General features: G+C 43.4%; 1 protein-coding gene across 2 annotated transcripts; it reads left to right on the forward strand.

Moving 5' to 3' along the window:
- The first annotated feature begins 1,864 nt into the window (after positions 1 to 1,864).
- On the forward strand, positions 1,865 to 17,169 carry BECN1 (beclin 1). 2 transcript variants are annotated; one of them, XM_007536821.3, is made up of 11 exons: positions 1,866 to 2,028; positions 4,712 to 4,779; positions 6,991 to 7,049; positions 7,979 to 8,069; positions 8,159 to 8,295; positions 8,412 to 8,606; positions 10,635 to 10,781; positions 14,017 to 14,166; positions 14,497 to 14,557; positions 15,409 to 15,551; positions 16,415 to 17,169. In XM_007536821.3, exons 1-11 carry the CDS (start codon positions 1,902 to 1,904, stop codon positions 16,581 to 16,583), a joined length of 1,347 nt encoding a protein of 448 aa, XP_007536883.1. In that variant the 5' UTR covers positions 1,866 to 1,901; the 3' UTR covers positions 16,584 to 17,169. The 2 variants fall into 2 exon arrangements, with proteins under 2 accessions (XP_007536884.1, XP_007536883.1); XM_007536822.3 differs by lacking the exon at positions 15,409 to 15,551 and having other exon boundaries at positions 1,865 to 2,028.
- Positions 17,170 to 17,184: the final 15 nt, after the last annotated feature.

Here is a 17,184-nt window from a genome sequence, read left to right on the forward strand (position 1 = left end):
TGAAATAAAAGCTTAAAAAAGAGTGGTTTCTACCCAGTGAATTTCCAAATCTTAGTTTTATAATTTTTTTAATGTTTCAATATCAGAAAGTGCTTGATTTGGCAGGGGAAACAGCCTAATAGTTCTGCAAAAGACTTTCATGCCTGACGCTTTAAGGTCCTAGGTTCAATCCTCTGCATCACTATAAGCCGGAACTGAGCAGTGCATTGGTCTCTATCTTTGTATAACTCTCATTAAACAAACAAAAAACACGTAAAAATAATTTTTTTTAAAAAAGTGCTCAGGAGTCAGGCAGTGCTGCACCGGGTTAAGTGCACATAGTACACTCACACACACACACACAAGTGTTCGACTTAAAAAAATTGTTTGATAGTAACAGAAAAATAGAGGGCGTAGAGGCGGAAGAGAGAGACACCTACAACACTGCTTCATCACTAGTGAAGCTTCCCTCTTGCTTCGAACCCAGGTCCTTGAGAACTGTAACGTGCCCTCAAGCAGATGCACCACCACCCGGCCAACTTTCCTAATAGTGGATCGTATAAAAAAAAAATATAAAGCACAATCAAGTTTACCTCCTCAGCCTTTCCTATCTTTCTCTCAGGGACAGGCGTTTGAAAGAAAGCCCAAGTTTTATCATGAAGAGACAAAAAAAAAAAAAAAAAAACCAGGATGTGGCTACCCTCAGAAGTGACAAATCTGAAGAAAGGTCACTGAATTAGCGCAAGTTACAATGCGCAAGGACCCAGGTTCAAGCCCCAGGTCGCCACCTGCAGGGGGGAAACTTCAGGTTGTGAAGCAGTGCTGCAGGTGGCTCTTTTTAACTTTATTAGAGACAGAGAAATCGAGAGGGGAGGGAGAGATAGAGAGGGAGAGAGACACCTGAAGCGCTACTTCACCACTCGTGAAGCTTTCCCTCTGGTAGAGACCCGGGGCTTGAAACCGGATCCTTGCACACTTGTATGAACGTAACCAGGTGCACCACGGCCTGCCCCCCTCCCCCTCTCAATCCAATAGTAAAGAAAGAATGGGGAGTCGGGCGGTAGCGCAGCGGGTTAAGCGCAGGTGGCGCTAAGCACAAAGACCGGCGTAAGTATCCCGGTTCGAGCCCCTGGCTCCCCACCTGCAGGGGAGTCGCTTCCCAGGCGGTGAGGCAGGTCTGCAGGTGTCTATCTTTCTCTCCCCCTCTCTGTCTTCCCCTCCTCTCTCCATTTCTCTCCGTCCTATCCAACAACAATGACATCAATAATAAATACAACAATAAAAAAAACAAGGGCAACAAAAGGAATAAATAAATAAATTTAAAAATTTTTTAAAAATTAAATAAAAGAAAGAATGTCCGCAGTCTCAGTCTCTCGCACCCCCTTCAGCTCGCCCCACAGCCGCCTAAATAAGCAGTGTTTCCCGCCAGGCCTATGGGAGGCAGCCGGGGATGTATGAGTGCGCGAAGCAAGACGGCGGGCGGGAGCTGCGGGAGTCGTGTTAGCGTCACTTCCGGTTATGACGGAAGTCCTCCGCTGGCGACCAGGAAGTAGCCGAAGACTGGGCGATGGCAGGTCTAGAGGCCCGGGTCCTGGACAGTCCGGAGGCTACAGCGCCCCCGCGGTAGACCCGTCCGAGGTGACGAGCATCGGGGAGCACCAGTCTCCACCTTAAGGGGTTTTAAGAGGGAGATTAAGGACCCTGACGACCCCTATTAGGCAGCACCCCTTTAGTTGAGCTGTTTACTGCCTTTGCCTTGGCTGCCCCGGAAGCAGGTTCGCCTAGTCCGATACCGCTCCTTAAGGCAACGGCTCAGACTGAGATTTTCCTCATTCACCACAGCAGCAAGGCAGGTGGTAGTCCGGGAACCGGGGTTCAAGGGCGCCTATTTTCCCTAACGTCATCTCTCCACTGCCTCAGGGATGGAGGGCTCTAAAACTTCCAGCAGCACCATGCAGGTGAGCTTTGTCTGCCAGCGCTGCAGCCAGCCCCTGAAACTGGACACAAGCTTCAAGATCCTGGACCGTGTCACCATCCAGGAGCTTACAGGTCAGCGAGAACCTTAGAAAAAGAGCTGTCAAGATGTTGGAAATAGGACAACTTTAGAGATAAAGATGTTAAGGTAGTTTGCTTATGTAGTCTGCTACACATTCGCCTTGTGACCATAGGACAGTCACTCATCTCTCTAAATCCCTGCCTTTCAATCGGAAACATAAAGGAGTTCTGTTACTCTGCTTCTGAAAGCTTTCTATAAGAAAGTGCAAACCTTAGTTCTTTGCTCCTGCTGTTTCAGAGTAATGGGATATGTACTGTAATAAATGCCATTTGTTGAGGACTTACCATATGCAAACATATGCATTACACGCATTACTTTAGTTTCTGCAGCACCATCTATGGTAATAAAATCATTGTTTAAAAGATGAGAAGTCGAGGCTCAGACAGACTTACCCATTGGGTCTTACCTAGAGACAGCTGGTAAAGAGAAGAACAGTTTCAAAGTTCCATGAAATTAGAAAAAAAAAAAAAAAAAAAAAGGGCGGTAAGGACCGGCATAAGGATCCCGGTTCGAGCCCCCAGCTCTCCACCTGCAGGGGAGTCGCTTCCCAGGAGGTGAAGCAGGTCTGCAGGTGTCTGTCTCTCCCCCTCTCTGTCTCCCCCCCTCCATTTCTCTCTGTCTTATCCAACAACAATGACATCAATAATAACAATAACTACAGCAATAAAGCAAGGGCAACAAAAGGGAATAAATAAAATAAATATTAAAAAAAGAAGAAAAGATAAGATTGGTGGTCTAGTGGATACATTGTTGGAACCCTCAAAGAGGAGTTCCTTTTTTTTTTTAAATATTTATTTATTCCCTTTTGTTGCCCTTGTTGTTTTATTGTTGTAGTTATTATTGTTGTTACTGATGTCGTTGTTGGATAACAGAGAGAAATAGAGAGGAGAGGGGGAGAGAAAGACACCTGCAGACCTGCTTCACTGCTTGTGAAATGACTCCCCTGCAGGTGGAGAGCCAGGGGCTCGAACTGGGATCCTTATGCCGGTCCTTGAACTTTGTGCCACCTGCACTTAACCCATTGCGCTACTGCTTAACTCCCGAGTTCCTTTTTTTTTCACCAGATCGCTGCTCAGTTCTGGCTTGTGGTACTGGGGATTGAACCTGGGACTTCAATTCTGTCTTTTGCATAACCATTATGCTATTTTCTCATCCTAATGGTTGTTGGTTCCACTACTGCTGCTGGGACTTTGCTGCTTTGGGCAGTGAAGAAAGACAGAGAGGGAAAGACCACAGCATCAAAAAGCTTACCCCAGCATCATGGGGACTGGGCTCAAACCTGGATCATGTGCTTGGCAAAGTAGGTGCCTTGTCCAGGTAAGCTATCTTGCAGTCCCAAATACTTAAAGAAAAACTTGAAGGTAGGGATGGTAATGACATTTCTTTTTAAAGAATTTTATTGGGACCAGGTGGTGGCGCACCTGGTTAAGCGCACATGTTACAGTGCACAAGGACCCAGGTTTTAGCCCCCAGTCCCCACCTGCAGGGGGAAAGCTTTGCAAGTGATGAAGCAGGGTTGCAGGTGTCTCTCTTTCTCTCTCCCTGTCTGTCTCTCCCTTCCTTCTCGACTTCTGGCTATCTCCAATAAATAAAGATAATAAAAAAAAATGTTTTTAAAGAATTTTATTTTGGGGGGTGGGGGTAGATAGCTTAATGGTGTCATACTTGAGGCTCCAAAATCCCAGGTTCAATCCCCCGTACCACCATAAGCCAGAGCTGATCAGTGTTCTGGTAAAAAAAAAAAAAAAAAAAAAGAAAAAAGAAAAAAGAAAGAAAGAAAGAAAGAAGTTTATTTTAGGTGGGGTGGGTGGGGACCACAGCATCATTCAGACACATGCCATGCCAGGGATTGATTGGACTCAGGTACTTTGTACTTAAGAGACCAATGCTTTATCCACTGTGCCATCTCAGACCGCTATCCCAGACTGTGATAAAGAGGTTATTTCTTTTTTAAAAAATATTTATTCCCTTTTGCTGCCCTTGTTTTATTGTTGTAGTTATTACTGTTGTTGTCATTGATACTGTCGTTTTTGGATAGGACAGAGAGAAATGGAGAGTGGAGGGGAAGACAGAGGGGGAGAGAAAGACACCTGCAGACCTGCTTCACTGCCTGTGAAGCGACTCCCCTGCAGATGGGGTGCTTGGGGCTCGAACCCGGATCCTTATGCTGGTCCTTGCTCTTTGCTCTTAACCCACTGCACTACCGCCTGACTCCCAGAGGGTATTTCATATATTTTTTTTAATTTATTTTTTATTTTTCTTATTTTTTAACCAGAGCACTGTTCAGCTCTGGCTTATGGTGGTGTGGGGGATTGAACCTGTGATTTTGGAGTCTCAGGCATGAGAGTCTGTTTGCATAACCATTATGCTATCTCCCCTCCACCCGAGGGTATTTCATATTACCCTGTGCTTTCTTCTTATTTTTTAATGGTGAATTCACCTTTTTATTTATTTATTTATGTATTTAAGAATTTATTTATTCATGAGAAAGATAGGAGGAGGGAAAGAACCAGCCATCACTCTTGTACATGTGCTGCCGGGGATTGAACTCAGGACCTTATGCTTGAGAGTCTAGTGCCTTAACTATTGCGCCACCTCTGGGACCACTTACCCTGTGCTTTCATAAGATCCTCTTTTGACAAGACTTTCTGACTCTGTTTTCCTTGTCATTATTAGCTCCATTACTTGCCACAGCCCAGGTGAAACCAGGAGAGACTCAGGAGGAAGATGCTAACTCAGGAGAGGTATGAAAACACTGGGATACATACTAGGGTTTTGCAAGGCACTAGGTCCTCCTAGAGCCCTCATACTTTTAGGATCATTAGAAGAGAGATTCTACATGATCAGATCACTGTGGATCACTGAAGTTACAAAAGTCACAGGGTTATTGAGGAAGGCATCCATTAAGAAATGGAGGGGGTTGTGGTCCGGGAAGTGGCGCAGTGATAAAGCTTTGGACTCTCATGCATGAGTTTGATCCCCGGTGGCACATGTGCGAGAGTGATGTCTGGTTCTTTCTCTCTCCTCCTGTCTTTCTCATAAATAAATAAAATCTTTAAAAAGAAAAGAAAAGAAAAGAAATGAGGGGGAATGGTCCGGGAGATGGTGCAATGGATAAAGCATTATATTCACAAGCATGAGATCCTGAGTTCAATCCCTGACAGCTTATGTACCAGAGTGATATCTGATTCTTTCTCTCTCTCCTCCTATCTTATCATTAATAAATCTTAAAAAAAAAAAAAAAAAAGAAAGAAATGAGGGGGAAAGGCTCTTCATTATTTGAAGCAGAATTATAAGCTTTTACAGGTGGGTGATGAAAAGAACCCTGTGTCCAGATCAACTCAGAGTATTTTTGGTTTACATCTGTTGACCAAACTAATTATTAATATCCACTTTACTATTCTCAAAAGTTATCTTGGTATGGATAGTAACATATTGAGTAAATCACACAAAGGATTGTTAGCATTAGAGAAATTTTTCTGAAGAACATTTTAAAGCTGTGATAACATCAGTAATTTCACTGCCAAAGACAGATGTCCTAATTTTGATCACATGCCCTATGACTGGCACAATGAAAATGAAGTATTGGAGCCTCAAGCATGAGAGGTCCTGAGTTTGAACCCTGACAACATATATGACAGAGTAATGGCTCTGGTTCTCTATCCCTGTCTTCTTTTTTCTCATAAGTAAGTTAAAAAATATATATATATTTGGGAGTCGGGCTGTAGCACAGCGGGTTAAGCGCAGGTGGCGCAAAGCACAAGGACCGGCATAAGGATCCCGGTTTGAACCCCGGCTCCCCACCTGCAGGGGAGTCGCTTCACAGGCGGTGAAGCAGGTCTGCAGGTGTCTATCTTTCTTTCCTCCTCTCTGTCTTCCCCTCCTCTCTCCATTTCTCTCTGTCCTATCCAACAACGACAACAACAATAATAACTACAACAATAAAACAACAAGGGCAACAAAAGGGAATAAATAAATAAAATATTAAAAATGAATAAAATATTTTTAAAAAAAAAGACAAAAGAAAAAAAGCATAACATAGGAGCCAGGTGGCAGCACATTTAGTTATCATGCTGGAGAACCCAGGTTCAGGCCCCTGGTTCCCACTGACAGGAAGGAATTTTCATAAGTGGTAAAATGGTGTTGCAAGTGTCTATCCTCCCTCTCCCTTCATCTCAATTTCTCTCTGCCAATAAATTATATTTTTTAAAAGTCTTTGATAACATATAAAATATATCAAAGTATTAAAAATGAAATTTTGTTCTGTGCTATGACATACTTCACTGTAGTCTGATCTGGCATTTCCCTTGTGCTGTGATTTAGGATATCCTCTCTCTGATTGGCACTTGTTGAGAAAATTCAGTTTTAACAGTGATGGGGAAGAGAGGAGCCAGGCAGAGGCATACCTGATTAAGGGGACACATTATAGTGTGCAGGACCCAGGTTCAAGCTCTTGTTCCCCAGCTGCAAGGTGAAAGCTTCACAAGTGGTGCAGCAGGGCTGCAGGAGTCTGTCTCTTCCCTCCCTATTTTCCCTCCCCTCTCAATTTCTCTGTCTCTATCCAATAGTAATAATAATAAATAAATAGGAACAATGATAAGAGTTAGGAAATTCTGTTTTACACCTCCCCAAACACACACATAATTTGGATTTTTTTTTCAATACCCCAAGTCCTTTTTAGTGCATATATCTAAGGATGATTGTCTAGAAAGTAGAATTTCTTTGTTGTTGTTGTTGTTGTCATTGTTTTATTTGAATTTATTTTAACCAGAGTACTTCTCAGCTCTAGCTTGTGGTGGTGGAGTATTAAACCTGGGGTTTGGAACCTCAGACTTGAAAGTCCTTTTGCATAACCATTATGCTATTTCTCTGGCCCATACTAACCATTTAATTTTAATTAAGTGTAGAGCCAAATCACCATGAGAGGAATTCTAATAGTCTTATTTCCTTCCCAGGAGCCATTCATTGAAACTCGCCAGGATGGTGTCTCTCGCAGATTCATCCCCCCGGCCAGGTGCCTACTACTCAACCCCCTCCATTTCTTGCCAAAGGGCAGTAAATTTTTAATTGAATCCAGATAAGACCTGGAGCCAAGTGATAAGAGTTGAATCACCACTTAGCCTTAGGCTTTTCTGTAAAAGATATATCCCCCTCTATCTGTTCCATCACCTTCTAGTCTTGATTTAGTTTTTCCTGTAGCCATTCTTTTAGTGGGAAGGGACAGTAGCTCTCATGATGAAAAACTGAGAAAAGTTGAGGGAGTAAATTGACTAATAAAATAGACAGGATTTTGAAAAGGTTTTTGTCTTTTTTTTTCCCCATGAAGGTTTTGTGCCCACACAATTCCACCATTCCAGGCACACGTGTTTTTTTTTTTTTTTTTGGTTTGTTTTTTTTTTTTGGAAGAGGGTGAGAAATACAACATCACTCCACTACTTGTGGAGCTTCCCTTACGCAGGTGCTCCCATGTGGTAGCCAGGGACCTGAACCAAGGCCCTCATGCATAGTCATGTGTACTCGACTGGGCAAATGATCTCCTGGCTCCCTGAAAAGTTTTAAGATATCTAATATTCTTGGTTATCTATGCAGATTCTTGGTTATCTATGCATGTGAAGGTTGGTGGCAAGGGATGTAATATTACAAAGTGGTTTTTCCTGATTCTCCTTCCTTTTCTACTGTAGACACACATAAATCAGTTTTTGATGCCCCCTCTCCCTCCTTAGTCCATCCAGGCCACCCTTCGTGCTGAGTGACCCTGTGGGAGACCAGCATGGCCTTCCCTTGGGAAAGAGGTGCCCTTGGGAGGTCAGTCGGGCTAGGAGTGGGTATGTGCCTTGAGGCCCCTCAGCCGGTGCTTGAGAGTCTCTGCCACTAAGCACTGCAGTTGGTGGAGGAGGCCTCTCTGCTCCCTCATGTGGCCTGTGGGCGGGGGGCTGTCTGCAGGATGATGTCTACAGAAAGTGCCAACAGCTTCACTCTGATTGGGGAGGCATCTGATGGTGGTACCATGGAGAACCTCAGCCGAAGACTGAAGGCAAGTTATCCTTGTTGCAGTGTCAGGTAATGTGCCCGGCTGATAGTGGGCATGGTTAACAGGTGCAAGCCTGACTCCCATTTTTCCAGGTGACTGGGGATCTTTTTGACATCATGTCAGGCCAGACAGATGTGGATCACCCACTTTGTGAAGAATGCACAGATACTCTGTTAGACCAGCTGGACACTCAGCTCAATGTCACTGAAAATGAGTGTCAGAACTACAAGTGAGTACCTCCAGAACTTGGGAACTGAGATCTTGGGTCTCAGTGCACTGCTCTACTTGGGGAAATGGAACAGCAGGTTTCCTTTGGCATATATACTATGCTTATGTCTTTGGCAGACGCTGTTTGGAGATCTTAGAGCAAATGAATGAGGATGATAATGAACAGCTACAAAAGGAGCTAACAGAACTGGCCTTAGAGGAGGAGAGGCTGATCCAGGAGCTGGAAGATGTGGAAAAGAACCGCAAAGTAGTGGCAGAAAATCTGGAGAAAGTTCAGGCTGAGACTGAAAGACTGGATCAGGAGGAGGCTCAGTAAGTGATCCCCCTATACCTCTCCCTTCCTACCCTCAAGGTTCTAGGAGAGGAAATGGTTTCCAGCTGAATGTGTGGGAGTAGCTTATAAACTGTAGTTTGTAGTCATTAGCATGTCTGCTCTCAACCCTGCATGTTTCTAGGCACTATTTGTCCAGTCATATGAAAGGTCAGCCTGATCAAGTGAGGGAAGGCATGTTACAGAGTGGAAAAGCCATGGTTCTAGTGGCATCTCTTGTCTTTTGGGAAACTGAGCTCATTTGGGTAAGTCAGCCATGAAACTAGTGCCATCCTCTGGAAAAATGAGTGTATTGGCCTACAGTCTTTTTTTTTTTTCAGCTCAAATATTTCATTGGTGCTTTTGACCTGAGAGAACCATTTGTGTAGTGGATAAGACACAATGTCCATAAAAACTAAAGAAATTAAGGATAGAGATTACTAATTTTTTTTATTTAAGAAAGGAGACATTAACAAAACTGTAGAATAGAAGGGGTACAACGCCACACAATTTCCACCACCCAATTACTAATTTTTTCACAGAGTAATATAACAAGTTTTGTTGAAAATGATGTGCCCTGTTTTAAAGAATTTTTTTTTTTTTTTGACCAGCACTGCTCCAGTTAATGGTGGTACAGGAAATTAAACCTGGGACTTTGGAGCCTCAGGCATGAGTCTCTTTGCATAACCATTATGCTATCTACCCTCACCCAAGAATTTTTTATGTGACACTGGAGAATTAAGGCAGGGCTTTATACATGTATGATACCATTGAGTGGCTTCCTGTGCCCAATTTTTTCCCCTCTTTTAAGAGAAAGGAAAGAGATGCCACAGCACTGCTCCACCATTCATGGAGCTCCCTGGTGCTATCCATAGTACTCTTATGTGGTGCTGGGATCAAGCCCAGGACCTTGTGCATGGTAAGATATGTGCTCTACTGAGTGAACTATCTCCCATCCCCTCTAAGAAAGGGGATAGGTGATAGTTTAGAGAGAGAGATTAGAGCATTGCTCTTCTCAGGTATATATGTTGCCAGAGATTGAACCTGGGACCCATATACATGCAAGAGCTGTGCTCCATCAGCAGAGCCACTCCCCTGGCCATTACCATCACTGTTTGAAGGATAGTAAGTAAATAGACGTGAAGCTGTAGAGGTTCAGTTATAGCCAGCTCTAGGGAGAAGCCCTTTTTTATTTATTCATTTTCCCTTTGTTTTGCCCTTTTTTTATTGTTGTAGTTATTGTTGTTGTTGTTATTGTCTTTGTTGTTGGATAGGACAGAGAAATGGAGAGAGGAGGGGAAGACAGATGGGGAGAGAAAGATAGATACCTACAGACCTGCTTCACCGCTTATGAAGCGACCCCCTGAAGGTGGGGATCTGGGGGCTCGAACCGGGATCCTTACACCAGTCCTTTTGCTTTGTGCCACCTGCGCTTAACCACTGTGCTACCGCTCGACTCCCGAAGCCTTTTATTTTTTTTCCTCTTTTGTTGCCCTTGTTTTTTATTGTTGTTGTAGTTGTTATTGATGTCATCATTGTTAAGACAGAGATAAATGGAGAGAGGAGGGGAAGACGGGGAGAGAAAGACACCTGCAGACCTGCTTCACCGCCTGTGAAGCTACTCCTTTGCAGGTGGGCAGCCGGGGGCTCAAACCAGGATCCCTAGGCAGGTCCCTGTGCTTTGTGCCATGTACACTTAACCAGGTATGCTACCACCCGGTCCCTGATCAGCCATTCTTAAGCCATTCACCTCACTTCTGGAAAAAATAAGAAATACAGAGATGCTTCCTAGAGGTGTTAAGTCTAGATCTGGGAGAGCCTCCTTTTCCTTCCGCCTTTTTGTTAACGAGCAACTGGTACTTGAGACATCTGCCCCCCAGATAAAACAGCGAGTGCATATATACTGTTGGATCGATGCCAAATGGAAAAAGTGCAACTATAACCACTGGAATAGATCCTCAAGAGAGGTGGTTTGAAAGAAGTTTTATCTCTAATCTGACATCTTTAATGGCCATGTTGGCTGCTCACAGGTATCAGAGGGAATACAGTGAATTTAAACGACAACAGCTGGAACTGGATGATGAGCTGAAGAGTGTAGAAAATCAAATGCGTTATGCACAGGTGCAGTTGGACAAGCTGAAGAAAACCAACGTCTTTAATGCGACCTTCCACATCTGGTAATGGGGGCTACAGGGCAAAGGATGTCCAAGAAGCACTATGTATCAGACCTCAGTCGCTGACTACTAAGACAGGGTGCCTAACTCCCACAAAATTGCTTATAACCTAGTAGATGAAATAAGTAATAGACGATTGGATTGTAACATACTATAATAATGGTAAATCGAGGGTGCTGGGGGAACAGAAGAGGACACTTGGCCCAATTTGGGCAGGCTGCATGGAAAGTTTTCCTCAGAGGAGGTAGATGCCTAAGCTGAAACATAAAGTGGAAGTCTGCCGAGGAGGGGATTGTTTCTGGCAGAGAGCATCATGTGCACAGAATTAGAGGAAAGTGGGAGTGGTGAGTGCAGAGATTTGAAAGGAGTTTATTGTGACTAGAGATTGAACAGAGGGGAAAGTGACAGGAAACTAAAATTACCAGTTTCTTTTTTTTGCCTCCAGGGTTATCACTGGGGCTCAGTACCTGCACTACGAATCCACAGCTCCTGGCAGCCATTTTTTTCTTTTTTCTTTTCTTTTCTTTTCTTTTCCTTTCTTTCTTTCTCTCTTTCTTTCTTTCTTTTTAATTTACTGGGTAGAGACAGCCAGAAATTGAGAGGGAAGAGGGTGGTAGGGAGGGAGGGAGAGGGCAGGGGTAGACAGCATAATGGTTATACAAAGAGACTCTCATGCCTAAGGCTCTGAAGTTCCAGGTTAAATCCCCTGCACCACCATAAGCCAGAGCTGTGCAATGCTCTTGTGTGTGTGTTTCTGTGTCTTTCTCTCTGCATCTATCTCAAAAATAAAATAAAAAATAATTTTTAGGGTGTCGGGCGGTAGCACAGCAGGTTAAGTGCACGTGGCACAAAGCACAAGGACCGGCATAAGGATCCCGGTTCGAGACCTGGCTCCCCACCTGCAGGGGAGTCGCTTCACAGGCAGTGAAGCAGGTCTGCAGGTGTCTATTTTTCTCTCCCCCCCTCTGTCTTCCCCTCCTCTCGCCATTTCTCTCTGTCCTATACAACAACAGCATCAATAACAACAATAACTACAACAATAAAACAAGGACATCAAAAGGAAATAAATATTAAAATTTTTTTTTTTTTAAAAAGGGAGAGAACAGAAAGACACCTGCAACACTGTTTCACCACTTGCAAAGCTTTCCTCCTGCAGGTGGGGACAGAGGGCTTGAACTCCCATCATTGCGCACTGTGACACATGCACTTAACCATGTGTGCCACCACCTAGCCCCCAGCAGCCATTTCTTCCATTGTTGTTGTTGCTGCTGTGCTGTTGTTGACTAGGACAGAGAGAAGTTGAGAGAGGAAGGGAAGATAGAGGGGGAGAGAAAGATAGACACCTGCAGACCTGCTTCACCACTTGCGAAGCTGAGCCCCCCTGCAGGTGGGGAGCCGGGGGCTCAAACCGGGATCCTTGTGCTTGTACCTGTGCCTCTCACTGTGTGCACTTAACCCAGTGAGCTACCGCCCAGCCCCAAATTACCAATTTCTAAAGATCTTCCTGGCATCTTTAAGGGATTCTTATCCAAAAGGCAGTGGGAGTCATTAAGGTATTTCAGGCAGAAAATTGACATAATCATATTTGAATTTGTGAATGATGGCTTTAGGGCCAGCTGAGTAGCTCGCCTGTATAAGTGCACTGCTGCATTATATGAAATACCCAACTTCAAGTCTGGCTGGACCCAATTTCAAGTCTGGCCCCAGCCACACTGAAGGAAGCTTCAGTGCTGTCTTTCACTCCTTGGCTGTCTCTTTAAAAAAAAAAAAAGATTATGTGAATGATGGCTGCAATGTGGGAGATGACTTGCCGGGAGAGGGCAGTATTGTTGATAAAATTTGTCAGTGGGGATTGAAGCAGGGAGAGTACTGGTTGAGTTTGGAGAGGAGTGGACATATCTAAATGACTACAGTAGTAGAACTCTGGACTTATCTATACCTGGCACATGTATGCTAGAGAGCTACTCAGACTCTTCTAGGTATGTATGCAGTGAAATCAATCCTTTAAAAAAGATAGCTCACCTGGATAGTGTAACTGCTTTGTTATGTGCACGACCCAGGCTCAAGCCCATCCCCCCCCCCCACAGTGGAAGAAGGCTCCATTCTATGATATCTTTCCCTCTTTCTGTCTCTCTCTCAAAATAATTGGCTTGGAGCAGTGAAACCCTAGCAACAATTTAAAAAAATAGACTTAGTAAAACCTTGTGATTTTTTTTTTTTTTTTAGGTCAATGCTCATGTATAACACCGAGGTTTTTTCTTTGGCATCAGAGCAGTAGGAGAAAGACAACTCACATCCTGGATGTGCATTTAGAGTACCAAGTAGAGCTTGAATAAAATAATCTGAGAGAGATTTATGCTAGAATTTATTTATGCCACCAAGGTCATTGCTGGAGCTCAGTTCCTGCATGACAAATTCAAGTCCCTTGGGCTTCCCCAGTCCACCGCAGGACAGAGAAATTGAAAGGGAAGAGTGAGATAGAATGTGTATGTGTGTGGGGAGATAAGAGAGAACAAGAGGGAGTGAGCCTGACTCGCAGTGCTGCTCTACCTCTGCTGAAGTTTTCCCTCTGCATGTGAGTACTGGGGGCGTAAACCTAGGTCCTTGTAGGGGGTCAGGCAGTAGTGCAGTAGGTTAAGTGAACGTGGTGCAAAGCGCAAGGACTGGCTGAGGATCCCAGTTCTAGCCCCTGGCTCCCCACCTGCAGGGGCCCTGGTCACTTCACAAGCAGTGATGCAGGTCTGCAGGTGTCTATTTTTCTCTGTCTTCCCCTCAATTTCTCTGTCCTATCCAACTACGACGGCAACAGTAATAATAATTGCAACAGGGCGGAAGGTAGATAGCATAATGGTTATGCAAACACTCTCATGCCTGAGGTTCCAAAGTCCCAGGTTCAATCCCCCACACCACTATACGCCAGAGCTGAACAGTGCTCTGGTAAAAAGAATAATAATAATCACAACAATGATAAAAAAATTAATCAGGGCAACAAAAGGGGAAAAAAATATCCTCCAGGAGCAGTGGATTCATGGTGCAGGCACCGAGCCCCAGCAATAACCCTGGAGGCAAAGTAAATAATAAACAAACCTGGTTCCTTGCACATAGTAATGTATGCTCTCAGCAGGTATGCCACTGTCCAGTCCCTATGCTAGGTTTTAAATGAGAACAGAGGTCTCAGCAGCTGCTAAGTTTTAAGTTCTCCCTCTTTCCTTCCCTGCCCTTATGCCTTCCTTTGTAGGCACAGTGGACAGTTTGGCACAATCAATAACTTCAGACTGGGTCGCCTACCTAGTGTTCCTGTGGAATGGAATGAAATTAATGCTGCTTGGGGCCAGACTGTGTTGCTGCTCCATGCTCTGGCTAATAAAATGGGTCTGAAATTTCAGAGGTAAGAAGTGTAGCTTTTTCTTGCGGTATGGTATGTCTTTGATGTAAACTATCTTCAAGCTGGTACTGCCTTCTACTGTGGCAGGAACCTTTGCCCCTGACAGATTGGGAATTTTTCTCTTTGTGGAAAATGTCTGTTTTTCCCTTAAAATAAAATCTTTTTTTCCTCCTTAGTAAACAGAATCTTTTAAATATGGGGAGGTGAGAGAGAAGGCAGGAAATAATAAATAATTGAATAAAATGAAGACAAATCATTGGATAATAACACCCTAATAATTAGACTTATTAAAGAAGAAATTTGGGAGAATTCATCTCTGTATCTCTGTTTTAGGTATCGACTTGTTCCCTATGGAAACCATTCATATCTGGAGTCTCTGACAGACAAATCTAAGGTACTCTGGGAAGCTCTCATTTTCACTGGAATACCGGATTCTTGTCCAGCCTAACAAAATGGTTTGCTTTTAATAATAGCATTATTCAAATTTTTTTTTCTTTAACTGAGATGACACATGAAGAGCTCATTTCTTATTCAGTGTCTTGTATAGATAGAGTTCAGGGTTAGTTCTTTGGAGTTTATAGGGAAAAAATGGGGGGGGGGGCGCATGTGGTGCAAAGTGCAAGGACCAATGTAAGGATCCCGGTTTGAGCCCCCCCACCTCCCCACCTGCCGAGGGGTCACTTCACAGTGAAGCAGGTCTGCAGGTATCTATCTTTCTCTCCCTCTCTGTCTTCCCCTCCTCTCTCCATTTCTCTCTGTCCTATCCAACAACAATGACATCAATAATAATAACCACAACAGTGATAAAACAAAAGGGGGAAAAATATCCTCTACCAGCAGTGGATTCATGGTGCCGAGCCCCAGCAATAACCCTGGAGGCAAAACAGAAAAGAAAAACAAAACAAAACAAAAAATGGGGGGGGGGCCCTCTAAAATCTGCCGAGAAAGAATATGGGTATATCAGAGGAGAATGTGTGTGCAAGATGGGAAGGAATCCCTTTGAGTCAGATATTTAATATCTTCCCATTGGTGGTGAAGCAGCTCTAGGTATATTGGTTTCTTTTTCCTTAATTTTTTTTGTTAGTAATAATTTGTTACAAGATTCTAGATATATTATTTGCCCAAGATTATTGGTTCCAAGGGGATACAAATAGAACATGACGTGAAAGATCGATAGGAAGGGAAACAACCTCTGATAACCAGTTTTGGTGCCATGTCCACAGTCAGTTCTCTCTTCTTGGGCAGGAGCTGCCCTTATACTGTTCTGGAGGCTTGCGGTTTTTCTGGGACAACAAGTTTGACCATGCAATGGTGGCTTTCCTGGACTGTGTGCAGCAGTTCAAAGAAGAGGTTGAGAAAGGCGAGACACGTTTTTGTCTTCCTTATAGGTTAGTATCCTTCAGTGCTTAATGAAATAAAGTAGGACCAAATTGAATAGAATTGAAGGAACAGTTAAAAATGAAGGCAAATGGATGTAAACGATGGGAATGAAGGACAGGGTGCAAAACAAAAGCACGTGACTGACAGGCAAAGATTGATTGAATATACAAGTAGGACAGAATGTGACCCGCTCAGTCTCTGGAGAAAAAGAATGCTGCCTTAGATGGTTTGGGGAATTCTCTTGGTGCAGAGCTCAAGCCTGAGCTTAAATTTCAAAAAGTTTTTTTTCCCTCAAGCCCTTGTAATCATATAGGAACACTTCAATTCATTAAATTTGTAGGAGCCTAGTGATGGAGACTTTAGTTCCAGAGAATAAGACTGACATGTTTGTTTCACCAGAGCACTACTCAACTCTGGTTTATAGTGGTGTTGTGGGTTGAACCTGAGACCTGAGAACCTCAGGCATGAAAGTCTTTTTACATAACCATTATGCTGTCTCCTCAGCCTTAGACTGACTTTTTCTGTCAGCTCAAAACAAAAGTATTCCTTTCCTTTTGCCTCCCATGAGTTTAGGGATGCCTAGGAACATAATGAGGCATACAGTAACCCTCACTAACCCTCTGCTCTAGGCTTCTCATCTGTTTGGGTGTGTGTTCTGTCTCTGTACTATGCAATGACAATGAGGCTCTTGTGATAGTCTTCTTGATTTTTGGCTTTCAAGCAAATCCAAAATACACTACCGTTCCTTGCCAAGAGTTCTTAAACGGATAAAATGACGTGAATGGTCCCATGACCACATCCTTGCCCATTCGCCTAAAGTGACTTGACTTGGATATTGGTTACTAATGAGCTCTGCTATGTCCATCTGCAGGATGGATGTGGAGAAAGGCAAGATTGAAGATACAGGAGGCAGTGGCGGCTCCTATTCTATCAAAACCCAGTTTAACTCTGAGGAACAGTGGACAAAAGCTCTCAAGTTCATGCTTACAAATCTTAAGTGGGGTCTTGCTTGGGTATCCTCACAGTTTTATAATAAATGACTTTCTTTTTCCCTTAGGGGGACTTTTGCCTTGAAGGCTTTAAATTTTATTTGTAAAATAAAGTTTTAAATTAAATTCGGGTACTATTAAACTATGTAAACATGTTTACAATACCAAAAAAAAAAGGCCACTTTATTTTAAAACACACGTCAGTTTCAAGAACTACATGTTATGCCAGTCCTTTGTCAGTTTTGACTTAACCTCATGTCTTCTTCTCCCTCTCTCCCATCAAAACAACTAATTTAAGTTTGCTTTTTTTTTTTAACTGAGTTTGAATTGAGATTGATGTGTTTTCACTGGATTTTATCTCAACTTTCTGCACTTAAAATATGAAATAGAAACTTTTGTTTCCCCTGAGATGTCAAGATGTATGAGGCACAGTTGGATAACATGAGAAGATGACAACCTTTGCCCGGTCATCATGTGCTGTGATCAGAAGCTTGGAATTTAAGACTTCTCACTCAGCTCTAATACTGAATGCCTACTGTGCTCTGTTAAAGATATGAAATGGTGTTTGATACTGTGTGAGACATTATGGAGAGATTTAATTATTTGTAATAAAATATTTGCTCCAGTCTGATGCCTACCCAGTGGTGCATTA

Source organism: Erinaceus europaeus, chromosome 12 (assembly GCF_950295315.1).
Source record: "Erinaceus europaeus chromosome 12, mEriEur2.1, whole genome shotgun sequence".
Lineage (NCBI taxonomy): Eukaryota > Metazoa > Chordata > Mammalia > Eulipotyphla > Erinaceidae > Erinaceus > Erinaceus europaeus.

What these genes read in the sequence shown, in the direction of transcription:
- BECN1 (XM_007536821.3), top strand. Translation starts at nt 1,902, where the DNA reads ATGGAGGGCTCTAAAACTTCCAGCAGCACCATGCAGGTGAGCTTTGTC. An exon ending in CACCATCCAGGAGCTTACAG is followed by an intron (nt 2,029 to 4,711) that starts GTCAGCGAGAAC and finishes TGTCATTATTAG; the next exon opens with CTCCATTACTTGCCACAGCC. An exon ending in AAGATGCTAACTCAGGAGAG is followed by an intron (nt 4,780 to 6,990) that starts GTATGAAAACAC and finishes TTTCCTTCCCAG; the next exon opens with GAGCCATTCATTGAAACTCG.